The sequence below is a fragment of the Monodelphis domestica genome, chromosome 1, assembly GCF_027887165.1.
Source record: "Monodelphis domestica isolate mMonDom1 chromosome 1, mMonDom1.pri, whole genome shotgun sequence".
NCBI lineage: Eukaryota > Metazoa > Chordata > Mammalia > Didelphimorphia > Didelphidae > Monodelphis > Monodelphis domestica.
The window spans coordinates 99,043,857-99,063,780 of record NC_077227.1 but is presented as its reverse complement, the minus strand read 5'-3'; the positions used below and the strand labels follow the sequence as shown (position 1 = coordinate 99,063,780).

Below are 19,924 nucleotides of genomic sequence, written 5' to 3'. Positions count from 1 at the left end.
ACTTTTGCTGCTTCTATGCCACCATCTTGACTCCACCTCTCCTGAATACCATACTTTTTAATAAGTGTCTCAGAATTGTCCTGGATCTTTGGATTGCTGAGAGTAGCTAAGTCTATCCATTTGATAATTCCACAATATTGCTGTTACTGTGTACACTGTTTTCCTGGTTCTTCTCATTTCAAGCCACATCAGTCCATGAAGGTCTTTCCAGCTCTTTCTGAAATCATTCTTTTCATCATTCCTTATAGCACAATAGTATTCCATCACAATCATATAACACAATTTGTTCAACCATTCCCTATTGATGGACATGCTTTAATTTCCAATTCTTTGCCACCACAAAAGAGCAGCTATAAATATTTTTTGTATATGTATGTCCTTCCCCAACCCCCTTCAGTCCCCTTCAGTAAATTTCTTTTTGTTACAAATATGTAGTAAATTGTAAAAAGTATGCTTATCCAAGAGAAACAAATTCTCATATTAGCTATTTCCAAAATATTTCTTTCTCTTTTTTCCCCTTCCCACTTCTTCTCCTTCCCCAAGATGGCAGGTAATAGACAGTATTTATGTAAAATCATTATCTGTTATGAGGATAAGGTAGAAGCCTTCCCAGTAAGATCACAAGTAATGCAAGGATATCTATTATCACTACTATTATTCAATATTGTACACCTATAGCAATTAGAAAAGAATAAGAATTTGAAGGAATTAGAATGGGAAGTTAGGAAACAAAATTCCACTCTTTACAGATGATATGATAGTATATTTCAGTCATACTAAAGAATCAACTAAAAACTACTTGCAATATTAACAAATTTAATAAAGTTTTAGAATATAAAATAAACCCACATAAATCATCAGCATTTTTATATATTACCAAGAAAGTCCAGCAGTGAGAGATTGAAAGAGAAATACTATTTAGTATAACTATTGACAATATCAAATACGGGGATCCTACCTGCCAAGCAAGACAAACCCAGAACTCTAATAGATTAATGCTTCATTATTTCTATAGTTTCCTATACATATACTACTTATTAAGCTACCTATATTAATGGAAAATCATCAACAGGAATGAAAGTATTAATGAGTTAAATTGTTTTGAATCATATTTTTAAGGCAAAGTATTATCCTTAACATTTTCAACAATTTAGATTTGGGGTGAGATAAATTCTATAAGGAAAAGAGATAGTATAATGAGCAGAAAATGAAATGACTGAGGAAACATAGAACTGACTTTCTAAGAATATCAATTTATTAAGCAATGCATGCTAATTCCCTAAAAAATTGGGACCATGCCCCTTTCTCATTTAAGGCAGGACCCCAAATACAGGGGAATACAAATGTTTGTATATTAAAAACAATCAAGTAAGGTCAAGTAAACAATACAATGTTAAGTAGTCTGATTTCTCATTGAATGAAAGATTAGAAACTTTCCAAGTTGAGAGGGGGAGAGTGAACAAATACAGTTCTTTCAATTCATAACAAGAGATATTCCACTCCTCTTAGTGTCTGCATAAAATCACAGGAATATGGAAACAAATGATTAATTTTTATGGGGTTAGTTTTCAGGTAAGACATATAAGTTTACATCAATCTTTAGATCTGAGGTCAATATATCCTAGATCCCTGGTGAAGTCTCTAAACAATAGGTATAGGTGATCCAGTTTGATAGGCAGGCAGTGTTAGTTTCATACAATGCAGTAAGGTTTTCTCTCAATTTTCATAAGTGAATAAGCTTTTCTCCCATGACAGAATTCAGTCTAGGCCCATAATTGAATAGAAAAGGAAATAAGCTATTTCTAAAAATGAGTCACAAGGTGGAGTAAGTGCAGTTCATTCATTTCCTATAATTAACCACTTGCTATCCTAATCCTCTCAGTCTCCTCAGTTTTACAAGAGGAATATTAATATTTAGGTATGTGTGACTGAAAAAAAAGCCAGTGGTATAGTTGATGGGAAATGGCTCTAGAAGACTCCCTTTGGGAAGTTTTGGCATGTCTTCAGCTATATTATGATCTATGACATATGTGGCAAAGTATGTGCTGCCCATTTGCAAAATGATATGTTCATGTATAGAAAAATTCACACTAAATATGTACAAATTTGTGATTTGAACCCAACTTAATCTGTGAAATTTGCCCACATCTAAAATTGTTTCAAAATGGAAAAAAAAATTTTTGTTGGATAAAGAATTTGTTATTTCCATCAATGAAATGATAGCCAATGAGTTTGAAAGCCTCATTTTGCAATTTCTTCCCCTTTATAAATGACTATAACCCAAGGTTTAATCCTGGCTTCTCTTTATTCTCTATACTTTACCACTTTGTGACCTCATGTCTTTCTATGAATTAGTTTTCCACCTTTCTGCAGAGACTACCAGACTCTCCCTAAAGCTCTAATATACCCAGTGAACATTTCCATCTAAATGTTCTATCAGCATATCAAACTGATTCAAAGTGAACTAATCTTATCCCCCTCTAAATCCACTACTCTAGATATCTAAACTTGCATATTTCAGAGGAAGGTGAAATCATTTATCTGCCCAATTAATCAAAAGTTGTCTTTGAGTCTTTCCTCTTTCTCATCAACCACCAATCAACTGCCCAGTCAGCGACCTTCTACCTTTACATCTTTCATTTCTCTCCCTTTTCTTTGCTTTTATAGGCAACCTTAAATAGCATATAGAGAACTGCCTGCTGTGCCTGGTAGTGTGGAAATATATCCTGTCTCTGATGCAGACTGACTGTGTGGCTCTGGGGAGTCCCCTAATCTCTCAGTATTTGGAAAGACTCAGCTCTCCAAGACTATAAATTCCAAAGAAGGGGCTGACTTGCACTGGTCCAGTGGTTTTCATTACTCTAATGTTTTTTAAAAAATGAAATTATAAGTGTAACCTGCATCCCTATTCTATCTCTACTCATATTTACACCACTCTGATTCAGGTGCTTGTGGCTATTTGCCCAGACTATTAAGTTCCCTTATTGGTCTCCTTAGTCTCTCCCTTCTCCTATGCATCCTTCACATAGCTACTGAAATTTTGTTTATTCTTCAGGTATTTGTCTAACTATGTTATTCTCCCCAACAAAAACCTTCAGTGACTCCCAAATGGCTTTAGGATAAAACCATAAACTTACTCTGATATTTAATAAATTTTATAAAGCCTTTTTCATTTATTCATTTAATGTCCTCCACAGTCTGAATCCAAAGTGCCTTTCCAGGCTTATTTTACACTCTTCTCTTTCTCCAACCAAAAATGCTAGTCTGTTCCATGAATTTGATATTGACCTCCAGTCTCCACACATTTGCACAAACCATCCTCAATGCTAGGAATGAACTACCTCCTCAGCTCCTCCTTTTTGAGTTCTTTCTCTTCCTCTAAAGTTCATGTTATTTTCTTTCTAAAGTCTTCTTTCATTCCATCAACTTATCATAGCCTCTCTTCTCAGAGAATGTTATATATAACACATTGGCAGATATATCATTTATTGTACCCCTCTCTTACCTTGTATTATGCTTATCATTATTTATTTCAGTTGTGTCAAGCACTTCATGACCCAATTAGGATTTTCTTGGCAAAAAGACTGCAGATCTTTCCCATTACTTTCTCTAGATAGTTTTACACATGAGGAAACTGAAGCAAACAGGGTTAAGGGACTTGCCCAGGGTCACATAGCTGATAGGTATCTGAGACTCAGGGAGATGAGTCTTTTTTTTATTTCAGGCTCAGAATTCTATCCATTGTGCCACCTAATTGACCATACTCATCCATATACATGTTTTACCTCACCCTCCTACAGACAAAGTAACCCTTTTTTCCTTAAGATCAAGGACTGTTTGGATTTTGTCTTTGAATCCCTAACACATAGCATAATAGATTTTGCACAGATTTTAAAGCATCATTGTATTAATTAGAATTTAGGAAACATGAAGAAGGGGGAAATGTTCTTGATTTTAAATTAGAGAACCTGGTTCAAAATCTGGCTACCTCTATAATCTAGAGCAAGTCATTTTATATTTCTGGTCCTCAGTTTTCTAGTGGAGTGGGATTAAAATTTCAGTCAGTGCAGTAGATAGGCTATTGGACCTGAAAACAGGAAGACCTGAGTTCAAGTCCAGTAATTGTGTGAGTTAGCTTCTATCTGCATGAGTTTCATTGAAAATGAAGATGATAATAGTTGCCTCCCAGGATTGTTGTGATGATCAAATGATATGCTATTTGTAAAGCACTTAACCCAGTACCTAGCATAGTAGGTGCTTGGTAATTGCTTTCTTTCCTTCCTTTCTTCCAAATTTGAACATCCATTGAAGTATAATCAATTAAAAAAAAACAAGAAAATTCAATTTTTAAACATTATATAATATTAGGAATGGTTTGGGGAAAGAGAAGGGATGTAAATAAGCATTTATATTTATTTAGCTATTGTCTATCATCTTCCAGACTCTGGGATAAGTGCTTTTATTTCTGACAACAACCCTGTGGGGTTGGTGCTGTTATTATCCTTGTTTTAAAGTTGAAGAAATTGAATTAAGTAGAAGTTAAGGGACTTTGACAGGATTACATAGGTAGGCAGTGTCTGAAGTAGATTTGAACTCAGGTCTTCCTGATCCTAGGCCATGCATTATATTTACTACGCTAACCAAATATGATTTATGATAAAAGCAAAGAAGCTGGAGCTGATCTTAGAAATAAATGTTAAGAGATGAATAAATGAATGAATGAATAAAAAATTATTAAGCACTTGCTATGTACAAAGCACTGTATTAAGGTCTGGGGATACAAATAAAAAAGTTAAGACAGACCTAGCCCTCAAGCACTTATATTCCAATATGGGAAAATAATGTATATAGGAAAATGGTGTCCAGAGAGTCATACAGATGGTATAATAGGGGAGTACACTGACATATACCAAAATAAATTGGATGCAAAAAAATACTATTTGAAAGATAAGAGGGAGAATCTTTTCTAGCTGACAATAAGAAAGCAGAGGAGGCTCTAAGTTCAATGTATGGGAGACATAGAACTGACTGTCAAATTATTGAAAATTTGGAGTCTCGTTGCACAGAGTACATGAGAGGAGAGGCTAGGAGTTTGACTCTAAAGTCATTTTTTGTTTCAAAAAGTTCATACAACATTTTAGAAAATATCCTCTATAATGATAAGACTTTTTTATAGTTTAGCTTGCAAAATGTGGGTGCCATCTTCAACTTCATTAGAAATCAGTCTTTTGCTTGATATCTTATATATCACAGTTATTTAATAAATGAAGTTCAATTGAATTGATGGAGTTTGCCTCTATATATGGTCATACATATGAACTTAAATCTTAGATACAAATAGTGTTGCAATATATGACACACTGCTTGGCTCAGATAAGCTGCCAGATGATATTCTGTTCCCACTTCTTCTTCATATACTCATAATTGCCACTATTTGAGATGATGGAGATTTACTCAGATGAAAAACAGAAGTGCTCAGTCGTGGATTTTCATTTACTTTAGCTGATCCTACCTCTTCAACTGAAGTGCATATTGACTTGCAAGGATTTGTGTCCAATAATTTCGTTTTCACAGCTATGACATGAAAGCCAACTGTGACAATTATAGTCACCTATATGTCATCAAATGTCCTTTAATTTTAAATAGCATTTAGCAGGAGATCAGACCTTTTGTGCACTCAGAGATTTATCCTGAAATTATACTAGCAAACAGGCTTTTAAAAGCAGACACTGCAAATCTTTTAAAACCTTTATTGGTAGTAATGCCGCATGTAGTAATTAACTAGCATTACCAATAGTTGCCCTTCCCAATGAAAAAAAAAAGGTTAAAAAATTGAATTTATAATGAGGAGATCACAAATCAGCTGTCAAAAGGAGAGGGGGGAAAACCCTGAATATCAGTATAAGTAATCCCAAGGGATAATTTGAAAGGCAGATCTGAACCGTAAACTCGTATATCAGAATTTTGATTATGAAGTATCCCTGTAGGTAAGACAACAAGGATAATGAGAACTACATACTTAAATAACTCAGACAAAAGGTTATTATAATTGCACATTACACTAGCTCAAACATGTCATAGTAGATTCTTGTTTATTACTTTAAAATCCCTTAATTTTAGCAATCGTTTGAAATATATGTATGTATTTATGTATGTATAGTGTATATATAATAATTTCATGTAATATTATTTAAATATTTATAATATAAAAAGAAATGACCTGCACTGTCACAAATACTAGAATTTTGTCTGTTGGGAATTTTGAGGTTACTTTGATGCTGCCTAAGATAGTAAAAGATAAAAGATAAGGCTCAGCATAAGCAAAGGCAAACATAGACAATCTTTACTCTCCTTTAGCTTTCAGATTGGGAAAAAAATATCATCTGAACTTAGGTTCAGAAGACAAGATTTCCTAGTACATGTATACTGACAGCATTCAGAATTGCTATCCTCACTGAAAACATTCAATATGAATTTGCTAATAGTATGCCTGGTATAGTTTAAAAATACCCAATCACATAATAGAATATAGTTGAGGGAATAAGAAGAGTCATTTAGATCCATTCTTGGTTCCAATAGAAATTGTATTAGATGGCCTCTGAGGTCTTACATCCTCATAGATCATGGAATAATAGAGAAAGACTTCAAAAGACCATTGGCAAGTTAAACCTCTGCTGAAATCATAAATTCCCTGAAAACATGTCATCTCTTCTCTCTTTGATGCCCTCTAAGAACCAAGAATTATGTATTTTACAAATCAACCCAGTTCATTTAAAAATCTAATCAGATCATATATTGGGGTAGAGTCAAGATGGTGGGGTAATCCTCAGTAGCTCTGTGCCACCATGATAATACTCTCTGATCAACGATTAAAATATCACCAGAAAATAAATACAGGAATGAAAAACCAACAAGGAGATAGAGTGAAACAAATTTCAATAAAAGAAAAACCCCAAAGGCAGGCAAGGAACATCTGGGGTACTGAGGTGAGAGGAGAGCAAACCCAGCAAGAAGCTGTAGCAAGGAGGGAACAGAAAGCTACACCCCACAACCCACATCTGCTGTCCAAGGTCCTGGAAACTGCCTGAGTCAACATCCAGATCCTGAGACCCTGCCTGAGCAAATAGAGATACAAACCAACCTAGGACCCTTTGAAATTTCAAATGTGTGGAGAAGTCAGGAGCCCCAGCCCAGGAATTCTAGTCTGGGTTTGGTACAGGGACTTAATTCAAACCTCAGGGTGGATGATAGTACTAAGTACTTATCTTTTTGTCTAAAACTCAGGACTGACCTCTAACACAGGACAATCAAGGGTGTGCCTCATTGGATCAAGTACACAATAAGACCAAAAACTTGAGACTAAGCCTGATGCTAGAATTTGATCAGTCCCTGACCTGATCAAGATCAGAGTAAGATCAAAAGCATACACCTAAGCCTGAGGTAAAGCTTTAAGCCATCAGAATCACAAAGGTCAATTGAATCAGCAGGGAGCAAGGTCTCTTAGCCATCAGATCATCACATCATCGCCCCAAGCCTATGTATAATTAAATGGGATAAATGAGCAAACAACAACAAAAAAGCATCTAACACTAAAATTTTTTTATAAAGATGCATAGCAACATATAGACACAGAAGGGGTCAGTGAAAGCAAAGAAATACACCCAAAGTCCAAAAGAAAAATATGAATTAGTCACGGATTCTGGAAGAACTCAAAAAGGACTTATAAAACAATTAAGAGAGGAAGAGGAAAAAGTGAGAAACAGAAATGAAAGTGATGCAAAGAGAAAGGAAAGTGATGCAAAAAGAAATAAGCCAATTGAAAAAGGAGAATCAAAAGCTAACAGAGGAAAATCAGGTCCTTAAAATGTTATTGGAAAAAAACTGACCTGGAAAATTGATCTAGTAAAGACAATTTGAGAATTATTGGTCTACCTGGAAGCCACAATTAAGAAAAATAAAAACCTTGGATATCATATTATAAAGAAATTATCAAAGATAACTGCCCAGAGATCCTCAAACGAGAAAATAATATGGAAATTGAAAGAATTCACAGATCACGTCCAGAAAGAAGTCCTCAAATAACAACTTCCAGAAATATAATATCTAAATTCAAGATCCAACAAGTCAAGGAGAAAATACTGTAAGCAGCCAGAAGGAAACCATGCAAATGCCATGGAGTTAAAATCAGGATCACACAGGACTGAGCAGCAACTACATTGAAGGATTAAAGGCATGGGGTATGATATTCAGGAAGGTGAAAGATTTGTGTTTACAACCCAGAGTAACCTATCCAGCAAGACTGAGTATATTCTTTTAGGGGAAAAAATGGACATTCAATAAGGCAGAAAATTTCCAAGGATTCCTGAGGAATTAGCTAGATCTAAACAAAAAAAATGTAAGTCCGAATACAAGTCACAAGAGAAACCCAAAAAGGTAAATAAGAAAGAGAAAATGTAAAGGATTCATTAAGGTCAAAATGTTTATATGTCTGGAAAGAAAATTTCTATAATTCTCAAAAATTACTCTTAGTAGTAGAGAAGATAGAAGGAATTCACTCAGAAAGAGGGTGGAGAAGTAAGCTAATTATGATGATATGATGTATATGTAAATATGTTATGGAATACTATATATGTATATATAACATGTATGCATATGAATGATATATTAAAAAATCAATCAAGGATTGAGAGGGTTGCACCAAGAGAAAAGGGAAGGGAGAGATACAATGGTGGTAAATTATATAACATAAAGAGATGTGAAAAATCATTATAGAGAGGGGAGGATTAGGGTGGCAAAGGGCAATGCTTATACTCTACTCTCATCATAAAGGGCTCAGAGAGGGTAAAACAAGTATACTCACTGGGGTATAGAATTCTATCTTACTTCACAGAGAAGTATGAGGAGAATAAGACAAGGGAAGAGGGTAGTAATTAGAGGGAAGTGAAGTGGAGGATGACAAAACACTGGTGGGGAGGAACAGAGAGAAAGGGAACAGAGCATGATTTAAAAGGAATAATATGTTGGAGGGCAATACCCAGTTAGTAATCATAATGCTGAATGTGATCACCTCATCCTTAAATGGAAGTGGATTAAGAACCAGAATACTGCTTTATGCCATTTATAAGAAACACATTTGAGGCAAGGTGATACACACAGATTCAAGGTAAGAGACAGAAGCAGAAATTATGTGTCATGTAAAGTAAAAAACAAAACAAAACAAAACAGGAGTAGCAATCAAGATACCAGACAAAGCTAAAGTAGAAATTGATCTGATTAAAAGAGATAAGGAAGGAAATTACATTACGTTAAAGGGTAATATAAACAATGAAGTAATATGATTACTAAAGATTTATGCACCAAATGACATAACATCTAGATTTCTAAAGGAAAAATTAAAGCAGATCAAGGAGGAAATGGATAGTAAAACCATATAAGTGGAGGATCTCAACCTTCCCCTTTCAGAGCAAGATAAATTGAACCATAAAATAAATAAGAAATAAGTAAGAGAAGTGAATGAAATGCTAGAAAAATTAGAGTTAATAGATAACTAGAGAAAACTGAATAAGAATAAAAAGGAATACACCTTCTTCTTAGCAGTCAGTTCCTGGCACATATACAAAGATTGACCATGTACTAGGGTATAAAAATATTGCAACCAAATTCAGAAAAGCAGAAATAATGAATACAATTTTTCAGATCATAATATGATAAAAATTATAATTAACAATGGACCACGGAAAGGCAAATTTCAAATTAACTGGAAGCTAAATAATTTAATTCTTCAAAACTGGTGAGTCAGAAAAGAAATCATAGAAACATTTATGGACTTCATTAAAAAGAATTGCAATGAGAAGATATCATACCAAAATCTATGGTATATAGACAAAGCAGTACTCAGGGGGAAATTTATATGAGTGCCTATAGCAACAAAATCAATTAAAAATCCCCAGATAAAAACTAAATTGGAAATCCTAAAAATCAAAAGAGAAATTAATAAAAGTAAAAGAACTATTGAACATATAAATAAGACTAGGAGCTGGTACTTTGAAAAAAACAATAAAAAAGATAAAGTACTATTTAATAAAAATAAAAGTAAAATTTAATAAAAATGAAAGAAGAGAATCAAATTAACAGTATCAAAGATGCAAAGGCTGATCTCACCTCTCATAAAGAGGAAATTAAGGTAAATTAAGAATTACTTTGCTCAATTATATGGCAATAAATATGAATATTTAGGGGAAATGGATGAATATTTACAAAAATATAAATTGCCTAAATTAACAAAAGACAAATAGAATACTTAAATAATTCCATCTTAGAAAAAGAAATTGAACAAGCCATCAAGGAACTTCCTAAGAAAAAATCCACAGGGCCAGATGGATTCACAAGTGAATTGTATAAAACATTTAAAGAATTCTTTAAATGTTTTTATATATAATATATATAATTCTAATACTATACAAATTATTTGACAAAATAAGCAAAGGAGTCCTACCAAATTCTTTTTATGACACAAATATGGTATTGATTCCAAAGCCAGATTGACCAAAAACAGAGAAAGAAAACTATAGACCAATCACCTTCATGAACATAGATGCAAAAATCTTAAATAAAATACTAGCAAAAAGACTGCAGCATGTTATCACAAGGATTATCTTGTTAAATTTATAGTTGGACTGAATATATTTAATTGGTCGCCAGTGATTTAATTACTAAATCCCAAAAATGAATTACTAAAGTCAGAATGGAATTTATGGTAGTTTATTTTATAATACAGGGAAAATATTAAGGAAGAGAGAAAAAGAAAAAAAGGTGTGTGTGTGTGTGTGTGTGTGAGAGAGAGTCTGAGAGAGAGAGAGAGAGAGAGAGAGAGAGAGAGAGAGAGAGAGAGAGAGAGACAGAGAGAGAGAGAGACAGAGAGAGAGACAGGAGAGAGAGAGTGAAGAGCTCCATATTCCTCTGAGCCAGAAAGGAATTCAAAGGCCCCTGCCAGGGGAAAGGGGTCTCAAGATGATGGGCCTTTTCTGGAGTCTGATGCTTCCAGAAAGGCCAAGGAAAGGAAGGGCCATTATTCAAAATAATAAACAGTATATCTTTAAAACCACAAGTATTATCTACAAGGGGACATGTTAGAAGCCTTCCCAATAACATCAGGAGTGAAGCAAGGATGCCCATTATCACCTCTATTATTTATTATTGTTCTAGAAATTCTAATGGTAGCAATTAGAGAAGAAAAAGAAATTGAAGGCATTAAAGTAGGAAATGAGGAAACTAAACTATCACTCTTTGCAGATGATATGATGGTATACTTAAAGAATCCTAGAAAATCAACTAATAGACTAGTGGAAATAATTAACAACTTTAGTAAAGTTGCAGGGTACAAGATAAAACCCATGTAAATCATTAGCATATCAATATATGAATTAGTAAATGAATTTTCCAACAAAACAGCAGCAGGAGTTAAAAAGGAGAAATTCCATTTAAAATCACTCTAGACAATATGAAATATTTAGGCATTTATATACCAAGACAAGCACAGGAATTATACGGATACAAACACCAAACAGTTTTCACACAATTAAAACTAGATCTAAATAACTGGAAAAACATGAATTGCTCCTGAATAGGATAAGCTAACATAATAAAAATGACAATCCTACCCAAATTAATCTATTTATTCAGTGCCATATCTATCAAATCACCAAAAAACTTTTTTATAGAATTAGAAAACAAATTATAATAAAGTTCATCTGGAAGAACAAGAGATCAAGAATATCAAAGGAAATATGGAAAAATGTGAAGGATGGGGGCCTAGTAGTACCAGATGTTAAAATGTACTATACAGAAGTGGTCATCAAAACAATATGGTACTGGCTAAGAGATAGAAGGGTAGATCAATGGAATAGACTAGGGGTAAATGACCTCAGCAAACTTGTGTTTGACAAACACAAAGATACCAGCTTTCGGGACAAGAACTCATTATTTGACAAAAACTCCTGGGAAAATTGAAAAACAGTATAGGAAAAATTATGTGTAGATCAGCATCTTACACCCTATACCAAGATAAATTCAAAATGAGTAATTGACTTAAATATAAAAAGTAAAATCATAAGTAAGTTAGGTGAACATAGAATAGTATACCTGTCAGATCTGTGGGAAAGGAAGGAATTTAAGACCAACAAATAAAAGAGAACATTATAAAATGTAAAATGAATGATTTTGATTATATCAAATTAAAAAGATTGTACAAACAAAACCAGTGCAACCTAAACTAGAAGAAAAGCAACAAATTGGAAGAACATTTTTATAACAAAACCCTTTGACAAAGGTTCAATTTCCCAAATATATAAGGAAGTAAGTCAAATTTATAAAAAAAAATAAATCAAGCCATTCCCCAATTGACAAATGATCAAGGGGAATGAATAGGCAGTTTTCACAAGATGAAATCAAAACTATCAATAAGCACATGAAAAAGTGTTCTAATCCTTCCCTATTAGAGAAATGCAAATTAAAACCACTCTGAAGTACCACCTCACACCTAGCAGATTGGCCAATATGACAGTAAAGGAAAATAATTAATGTTGGGGGTGATGTAGCAAAATTGGGACACTAATACACTGCTGGTGGAGTTGTGAATTGGTCAAGCATTCTGGAGTGCACTTTGGAAGTATGCCAAAGGGCTTTTAAAGACTACCTGACCTTTGACCCAGCCATACTACTGCTGGGTTTGTACCCCAAAAGAAATAATAGGGAAAAGGAGATACAAAAATATTCATAGTCATGCTTTTTGTGGTGGCAACAAATTGGAAAATAAGTGGGTATCCATCAATTGGGGGATGCTTGAACAAATTGTGGTATCTGATTGTGATTGAATACTATTGTGCTGAAAGGAATGATGATTTCTAGGAATTCCCTGTGAACTGGAAAGACCTCCAGGAATTGATGCAGAGTGAAAGGAGCAGAACCAGGAGAACATTGTACACAGAGACTGATATATTATGGCACAATCAAATGCCATACAAACAGACTTTTCTACCAGTGGCAATGCAATGACCCAGAACAATCCAGAGGAACTTCTGAGAAAGAACCCTATCCACATACAGAGAAAGAACTATGGGAACAAAAAGGCAGAAGAAAACCATATGATCATTCATGTAGTGCAATGGGGATATAATTTGGGTTTGGATATTAAAAGATCAGTCTACTGAAAATATGAATAACATGGAAATAGGTTTTAAACAATGCTAGATGTATAAACCAATGTAATTGCTTTTCAGTTCCTGAATGGAGGAGGGAAGGGTGTGTGTGCATGTGTAGGGATCATGAATCATATAACCATGGGAAAATATTCTAAATAAACAAAATCAAAAAATATTTCTAATCATTAGGAAGTTTTCATTTAGTAGAAATCTCTCATTTTCTAGATGGGGAAATAGAAGTCTAGTGGATCAGAAAAATTTATCTAAGGTCACACAGCTATTAAGTGATGGAGTTAGTGCCCAAGTTCTTTTAATGAAAATAAAAGGATTTGGGTACCTGTATTGTTTCTATTTGCCATTCTGGAATGTAGAATAATTTATATCCAATACATATTTTACAACTGTTTTCTTTTTTTTGTTTGTTTATTATTTTTACATCGGTGTCACTTGACAAAAGTCCCTTACTCAAAGAAACCTTCCTCATAGCAAAAGAGAAAGAATTTAGCAAGAACATCAGACACACAGACTGTCTGACAACACATATAACATTCTACACCCATGTTTCATCATTTCTCAATTGAAACAAGGGAACAATGCTTCCTTACCTGTCTCCTAAAGTGAATATTAGTTATTATAATAAAGTGGCTCTTAACAAAATTAAAATCACAGAATTAGAAAAATTAGGAAAGTCATCATCATCCACACCAAAAGGAAAACCTACCAGTGGTCTTTTAGGTATTGAAGATATCTCCAACACTTCTTAAGTCACATATGTGTATGATTATATGAATAATGAAATAAATACAAAAGTAAAGTCTGGGCAAATTAAAATATATATATGTATATAAAAGTATTAGCAATTTGTTTTGACACAAAAATCATTTTCTAAACTTTTCTCATAACCCCATAATACAATCCCTGAATAATTGTTTAGCCATTTTAGACAGACAACTTGACTAATGGAGCAAGTCCCATTCAAATGTAAGGGTTGAGAGACCATTGAATCAATATCTCTTCACCCCATTTAAAGAAACTACCATAATCAGATTGAGTTAATTCATCAAAGTCATTAAACTTTTCACAAAAAGTGGTCAGTACATTTGAATTTACTAAAAACCTTTAGATGTAATGTAATAAACTACAAGAAAGTTTAGAAATCAAACCTTAAGCAAACTGCTTCACTCATGTCCTTGAAAGGGAATTATCTGGGAGGGGAAGAGAACTACTGTCTCCTCACTGCTCTTAAACAATGGATGATCCTGTGAACTTCAAAATGTCAGATGATTTTGGTCTTTCCAAGGGCACCCTAGCATTATCATGAGAATCTCAATGCTTATGACAATGCCTGCTTCAGGAGCAAAGGAAAAATGAGAAGTCAAATTTAATAACTATACAAGATACCCAGAAGAAAGCTATATGATACCTAAGGGGAGCATCATGAGATTTCCATAAAAAGAAAAAAAGTACTATCCTGGAGCTATATATTTCCCTTTTTTACATATGTTCTCTATTGTGCCCATTTCCCCTTGAACAATCTATGTACTTATGGGAGAGTATAGCGCATAATCTTTTTGAGAAGGTAGTACTGTTTTGTACCAAATGTCATTAATAAAGCACATGAGTACTTTGTTGGCATATATAACAATAATCAGTAAATGAATAAATCAGTGGGAGTTAGTGAATGATAGTAAGAAAACTACTCTACAGCTCTTCAGGGCTATTCCTAGGACTGAAAAAATATAGCTATTCTCTGAGGATCCAGCCTACCTGTGCAAATAGAAATATGGGAGAGTAAGTTTGGAGTCTATGTTACACCAAATATATAACTGGTATAATTTTTGGTTCAACTTTTCTGATCAGAGAATAAGGGAATTATTTTAATATTAATTACTCAGAAATAGCATTGATCATTGTGTTTTATCTGAATTCAATTGTTTTAGTATTGTCTCTTCATTTACATTATTATAGTCAATATAGGCAATTGTTATATTGTTTCCTTGTCCCTACTTTTTATCCATAGGCATCATTCCATTAAAGTGTGACCATTTAAAAAAATTAATTCTTTCCCATATAATTTAAACTCTGATGATTGGAAGATTTTTTAAAAAAGTTTTACTTTTTCTTTGTTTTCTAAGTGTCAAGCATAGTACATTATAAAACATAGGCATTTAACAGATATTTGTTGAAGTTTAGGAAAATTAGTATTGAATTGTAGTATTTATTAGTATTTTGCTATGCGAAATCATTTTCTCCTTAGCCTTCCATAGTTAGGTTGAATCCACCTGCTTCTAAATAACTCAGGTTACTCCAAACTGGTTTGGGACCTTCTGCCCTTTAAGCTCTTGATAGGATTAAAGGCATTTGAAGGTATGGCTGCTCAGGCTTGTTTGATCCATTTGAAAGTAAGGAAGGCCAGCCTAATTTCCATGGTTGGTAAAAGAGTATCTTGATCATTTTCCTTATTTAGGCAAAGATCTATCTCTCCTAACATGAAAAAAATGAATTCACTGTCTTCTTTTGAAATATCCACCAATGAGAACTTCCAGGGAAGTTCAAAAGAATTTTACATTCTTATGTACATCAATTTCAAAACAAAATGTCATTTGGGTCCAAATAACTTTAAAGGAATTTCTGCTTAATGGAAGAACTCCAGTTTTTGCACAACGATAAAAATTATGACAAATCTATTGAGACTGATCATTAAGTCCCTCTAATGGTGGTTTATGTTATATGATCACAAACATCATAGTTATGTTTGTGATATCATAGCAACAGGATACCAAGGTTTATCTCTTATTAGAAACAATTTTGTTTCCTGATGCAGTCCTATGTAGGCTCACGTCACTTTTGTTCTAAAGAAATTCCATATCCTCAGTGTTGGGCAGTATTTATTCAATGCTTGCATTCCATTCCTAACATGTAGATCTGAACTGTAGAGTGAACCCAGCAATCATTGCAGAAAATTTCCATAGTCATATTCTGATATTCTGTTGCCATTGGACTTTGTAGAACTCTATTATTTAACTGTTGCCAATAGTGAGTTATATCTAGAGTAGAGTGCTTACATAATGGACATCTGTAGCCTCCTTTTAATATTTTTTCACAACATATTCTAGGTAGAAGATATACACATGGCAAGACATGAACAACTACCCAGTCTGTGTGAATGTCCTCTAAACATGTGGAACAACTCTGCCTAGAGACATTCTCAGTGCATTTATGGTATCCTTAGAGAGAAAAGGTTAGGCTTAAGTTACATTTTAAAGGGTGAAAAATGTCTTCCTTTGGAAAAGCCCTACAAATTTCACACTTCCCGCATTGGTGTTGGTTCTCATCTTTGTCAAATACTGGCATATATTGCAATAACATACTTCAAATACAGTGCTACATTCTTCACAGATTTGTAGGGTAGTTGCTCATGTCCTGTCATGTGGACATCTACACATTAATTAATTAATTAAAAGAAAGCTACAGCCATCCATTTTGTATGCACTCTGCTCTAAAGTACTATTTTAATTCAGTGATTAAGATGGAAGCCCAGTTTCAAGAAGTTAAATAATTTGAAATTATGGAGCTCATTTCTTAGTGTTTGTATTGCCTTTGCATAGAAGTGGACTACTCAATGTATCTAACACAATTCATTTCTGTCCCTTTGTTTATTTTGTTTATTATTCCTGGAATACACTTTGGTATACTAAAGAAATGAGGGACAGACAGACAGAGACAGAGAGAGAACACATATAGCATTTTAAGGTTTTCAAAGCACTTTACAGATATCTTATTTTAATCCTTACAATAACTGAGAGGTGGAAACTATCATTATCTCTATTTTACAAAGGATTATGAGGTAGGCAATTCAGTGACTTGTCCAGGATCACACAACTACTAAGTGTATGATCCCAGATTTGGCCCAAGCCAACTCAAATTCCAATTCTGAGAAGTAGAAGAAAACTTTATATCATCATTTGAACATAACTTTCCCTCTCATATCACTTTGTATGCCCTTGTTCCACTTGCTGTATTCTATTTTGTTACAGATATTTGGGTAAACAATTTCTTCTATTAGCCTGTAAGCTCCTCAGGAAGTCTATTTATTTCTCTTTAAATTCTCCTAAAGGTACTATAGTACTTTGCACATAGCAGGCCCTTAATAAGTATTTGAGAAATTGATTTTATAGGTGACTCACAGTCACTAATTTTTTCAATGACTTCCTGGTTAGTCTTCTGATTTAAGACAGAGAATGACAAGTATTAAATAGTAAAGAGATCTTGAAATTAGAATAAATGTAAAATAATTGTTTATCAATATGTCTGAATTATACTATTTCTATTAAGTTCAATTAACACATGTTTATTAAATACCTTCTATGTCTAAAGCACGATGCTACAAGCTAGGAAGGAAAATAGTCCTCACATGTAAAAAAGGTGGAAATAGGTGGAAAACAGTGTTTTACTAATCCTCTTCTGAGATGATGAGGAGGCCAAGGCACCTAAGAAATTGAGTAGACAGCTTGTAAATTTATGGAGAATATGGAGAAGAGTCACACTGGATGAATGAATATAGCTTAGTTATTAGATAGATAGATAGATAGACAGACAGACAGATAGATAGATAGTTGGAAGGAAATTTCAAGTAGGTGAGATCAGAGATAGACATTTCAGCATTTGAGCAACACTAGGAATTTTGAAGGGAAAGGCTAATAAAAAGTTCTCTTGATTATTGTTATTTCAAAGAAGTTTATTTTATTAGTGATTCAACTGGTGATAAGTATTATAACTATATGACAAATTCTTGTAAATCTGGCTTAATATTCTTCTTTTAAAAGGCTCAGCAGATTCCTTTCTCTCTGATGATAAGTTTTGGTAGATATCAAAATGGTACTACAATGTTTTCACCAACATTTTGTTTTTATGAAAATTATTGGACAAGGAAAATTTCAATGTTTCAATAATAAAAAAGAATATTTTATATTTTCAAAGAACAAATCCCCAAATCTAGTGGACCTTCCCCTTATTGGTCAGTAAAAACAGTGGAACTCTTTTCAAAGGACTGTTTAACTGTATACTTCATGATCCAACCAAACAATGAAAGAAGGGTTTAATAAGGTGGAACTGATTGGGTTGGACATTTGTATACCTCTGTGGGTATTGTTTAATTGTCCATGAGATTGAGTTGTTAAATAAGCAGACTAATATAAACCGAATAACATAAAGAAGAGATTTAATAAGAGACTGCACAAAATAATTTTGTTTCCAATGTGCAATTCTTAATTACAGTGAATTGAAAGGAGCATTCTGTGCTTATTGAGAGATATTTGAATTTTATCTTGTAGGAAGAAAAAATTTGAGATGATTTTTATACTGCTGCTGTTAGCAGGGTGAGAGTTTTATTTCATATATTTTATTTATTGGATGTCATTAGACTGTAACAGATAAGAAATAAACATTGTATCAGTAACATGTAAATTGCTAAAGTAACTGTTTGCCCTGATTATAGACCATGAAAATTTAAATGGTTGTAATATATTTTAATCCTTCATTTTGGGGTGATTTTTTTACTTTGAATTCTTGTTATTAAGAACAGTTCTAAACCTACCAGTTTTAGAACATTCAGTAGGGATATACACATAAGGGAAAACTGAAAAGTCTATATAGTATATTTTCTCTACATAGAAAAAAAGATTGTTTTAAAGCAAATACAAGGCATGACTGATTTAATCAAATTTGCTAAAAATATAAATGCCTTCTGATATTGGAACCTTGGAGGGTTTTTGACAAGATTCTTTTGAAATTAACATAACTGTTGTGAATTTAGGCGTCCCTTTGATTTAAAGACAAATCTGTTCAACAGTTTCTTGAGAAAACCTTGCTTGTATAGCCTTAAAGAAAAAAAAAAAAACATGACAGTCTATTTTAAAGTCAAGACAAGTCCAACTTGTTACAGCAAAAAATCTTTCTTTTGAATTTATATTAAATTTTGTCAAGCTTTTAAGGATAATGAAGACTTTAGCTAAAGTTGAGAGTTTGGAAGAAAGGAAAGCAAGCAATTATATGGAGAGCTAAGCCCCTAAAAGAGTTAATGGAAATGACAATCCTACCTAAATTAATTTACTTTTTTAGTGTCATACCAATCAAACTACCAAAAAAAACACCTATTTTATAGAATTAGAAAAAATAATAATAAAATTCACTGGGAAGAACAAAAGGTCAAGAATATCAAGGGAACTCATGAAAAAAAAAAAAAGAATGTGAAGGATGGTGGCCTAGTGGTACCAGATCTTAAACTCTACTGTAAAGCAGTAATTATCAAAACAATCTGGTACTGGCTAACCAATAGAAAGGTGGATCAATAGAATGGATTAAAGGTAAATGATCACAACAATCTAGTGTTTGATAAATCCAAAGATCCCAGATTTTGGGATAAAAACTCACTATTTGGCAAAAACTACCGGGAAAATTTGAAAGCAATATGACAAAAATTAGATTTAAATCAATATCTCACACCTAGGCCAGTGATGGCAAACCTTTTAGAGACAGAGTGCTGGGCCATGCCCTCATCTCCTAGACCCTCACAAGAGACTGAATGCTGTACCCCATCCCTCCCTTACCCCAGACAGGGGAAGGAAGAAGTACTTCCATTGAGCTGCTGGGCAGAGGGGTGGATGAGAAGAGGTGCATATGGAGAGGGGGAGGGGAATGGGCCAAACTCTTTACTCCCTTCCAGT

The 19,924-nt window shown here is 33.5% G+C and overlaps 1 protein-coding gene and 1 pseudogene across 3 annotated transcripts in view; one reads left to right on the top strand and one right to left on the bottom strand.

The window, feature by feature from the left end:
- ATRNL1 (attractin like 1) overlaps positions 1-19,924 on the top strand; it is a 1,148,868-nt gene that overhangs the window by 724,160 nt on the left and 404,784 nt on the right. Inside the window, exon 27 of one of the 3 annotated variants that reach the window (XM_056803697.1) lies at positions 12,907-13,604. The exons of the other annotated variants lie outside the window; for them this stretch is intronic. Coding sequence (XP_056659675.1) covers positions 12,907-13,053 — 147 coding nt within the window. The 3' untranslated portion in view covers positions 13,054-13,604. Of the gene's footprint in view, positions 1-12,906; positions 13,605-19,924 lie in introns of those variants that run through there. 3 annotated transcript variants of the gene reach the window in all.
- The window catches only part of LOC103095557 (RING finger and CHY zinc finger domain-containing protein 1-like), a 95,820-nt pseudogene continuing 91,936 nt past the window's right edge, over positions 16,041-19,924 (bottom strand).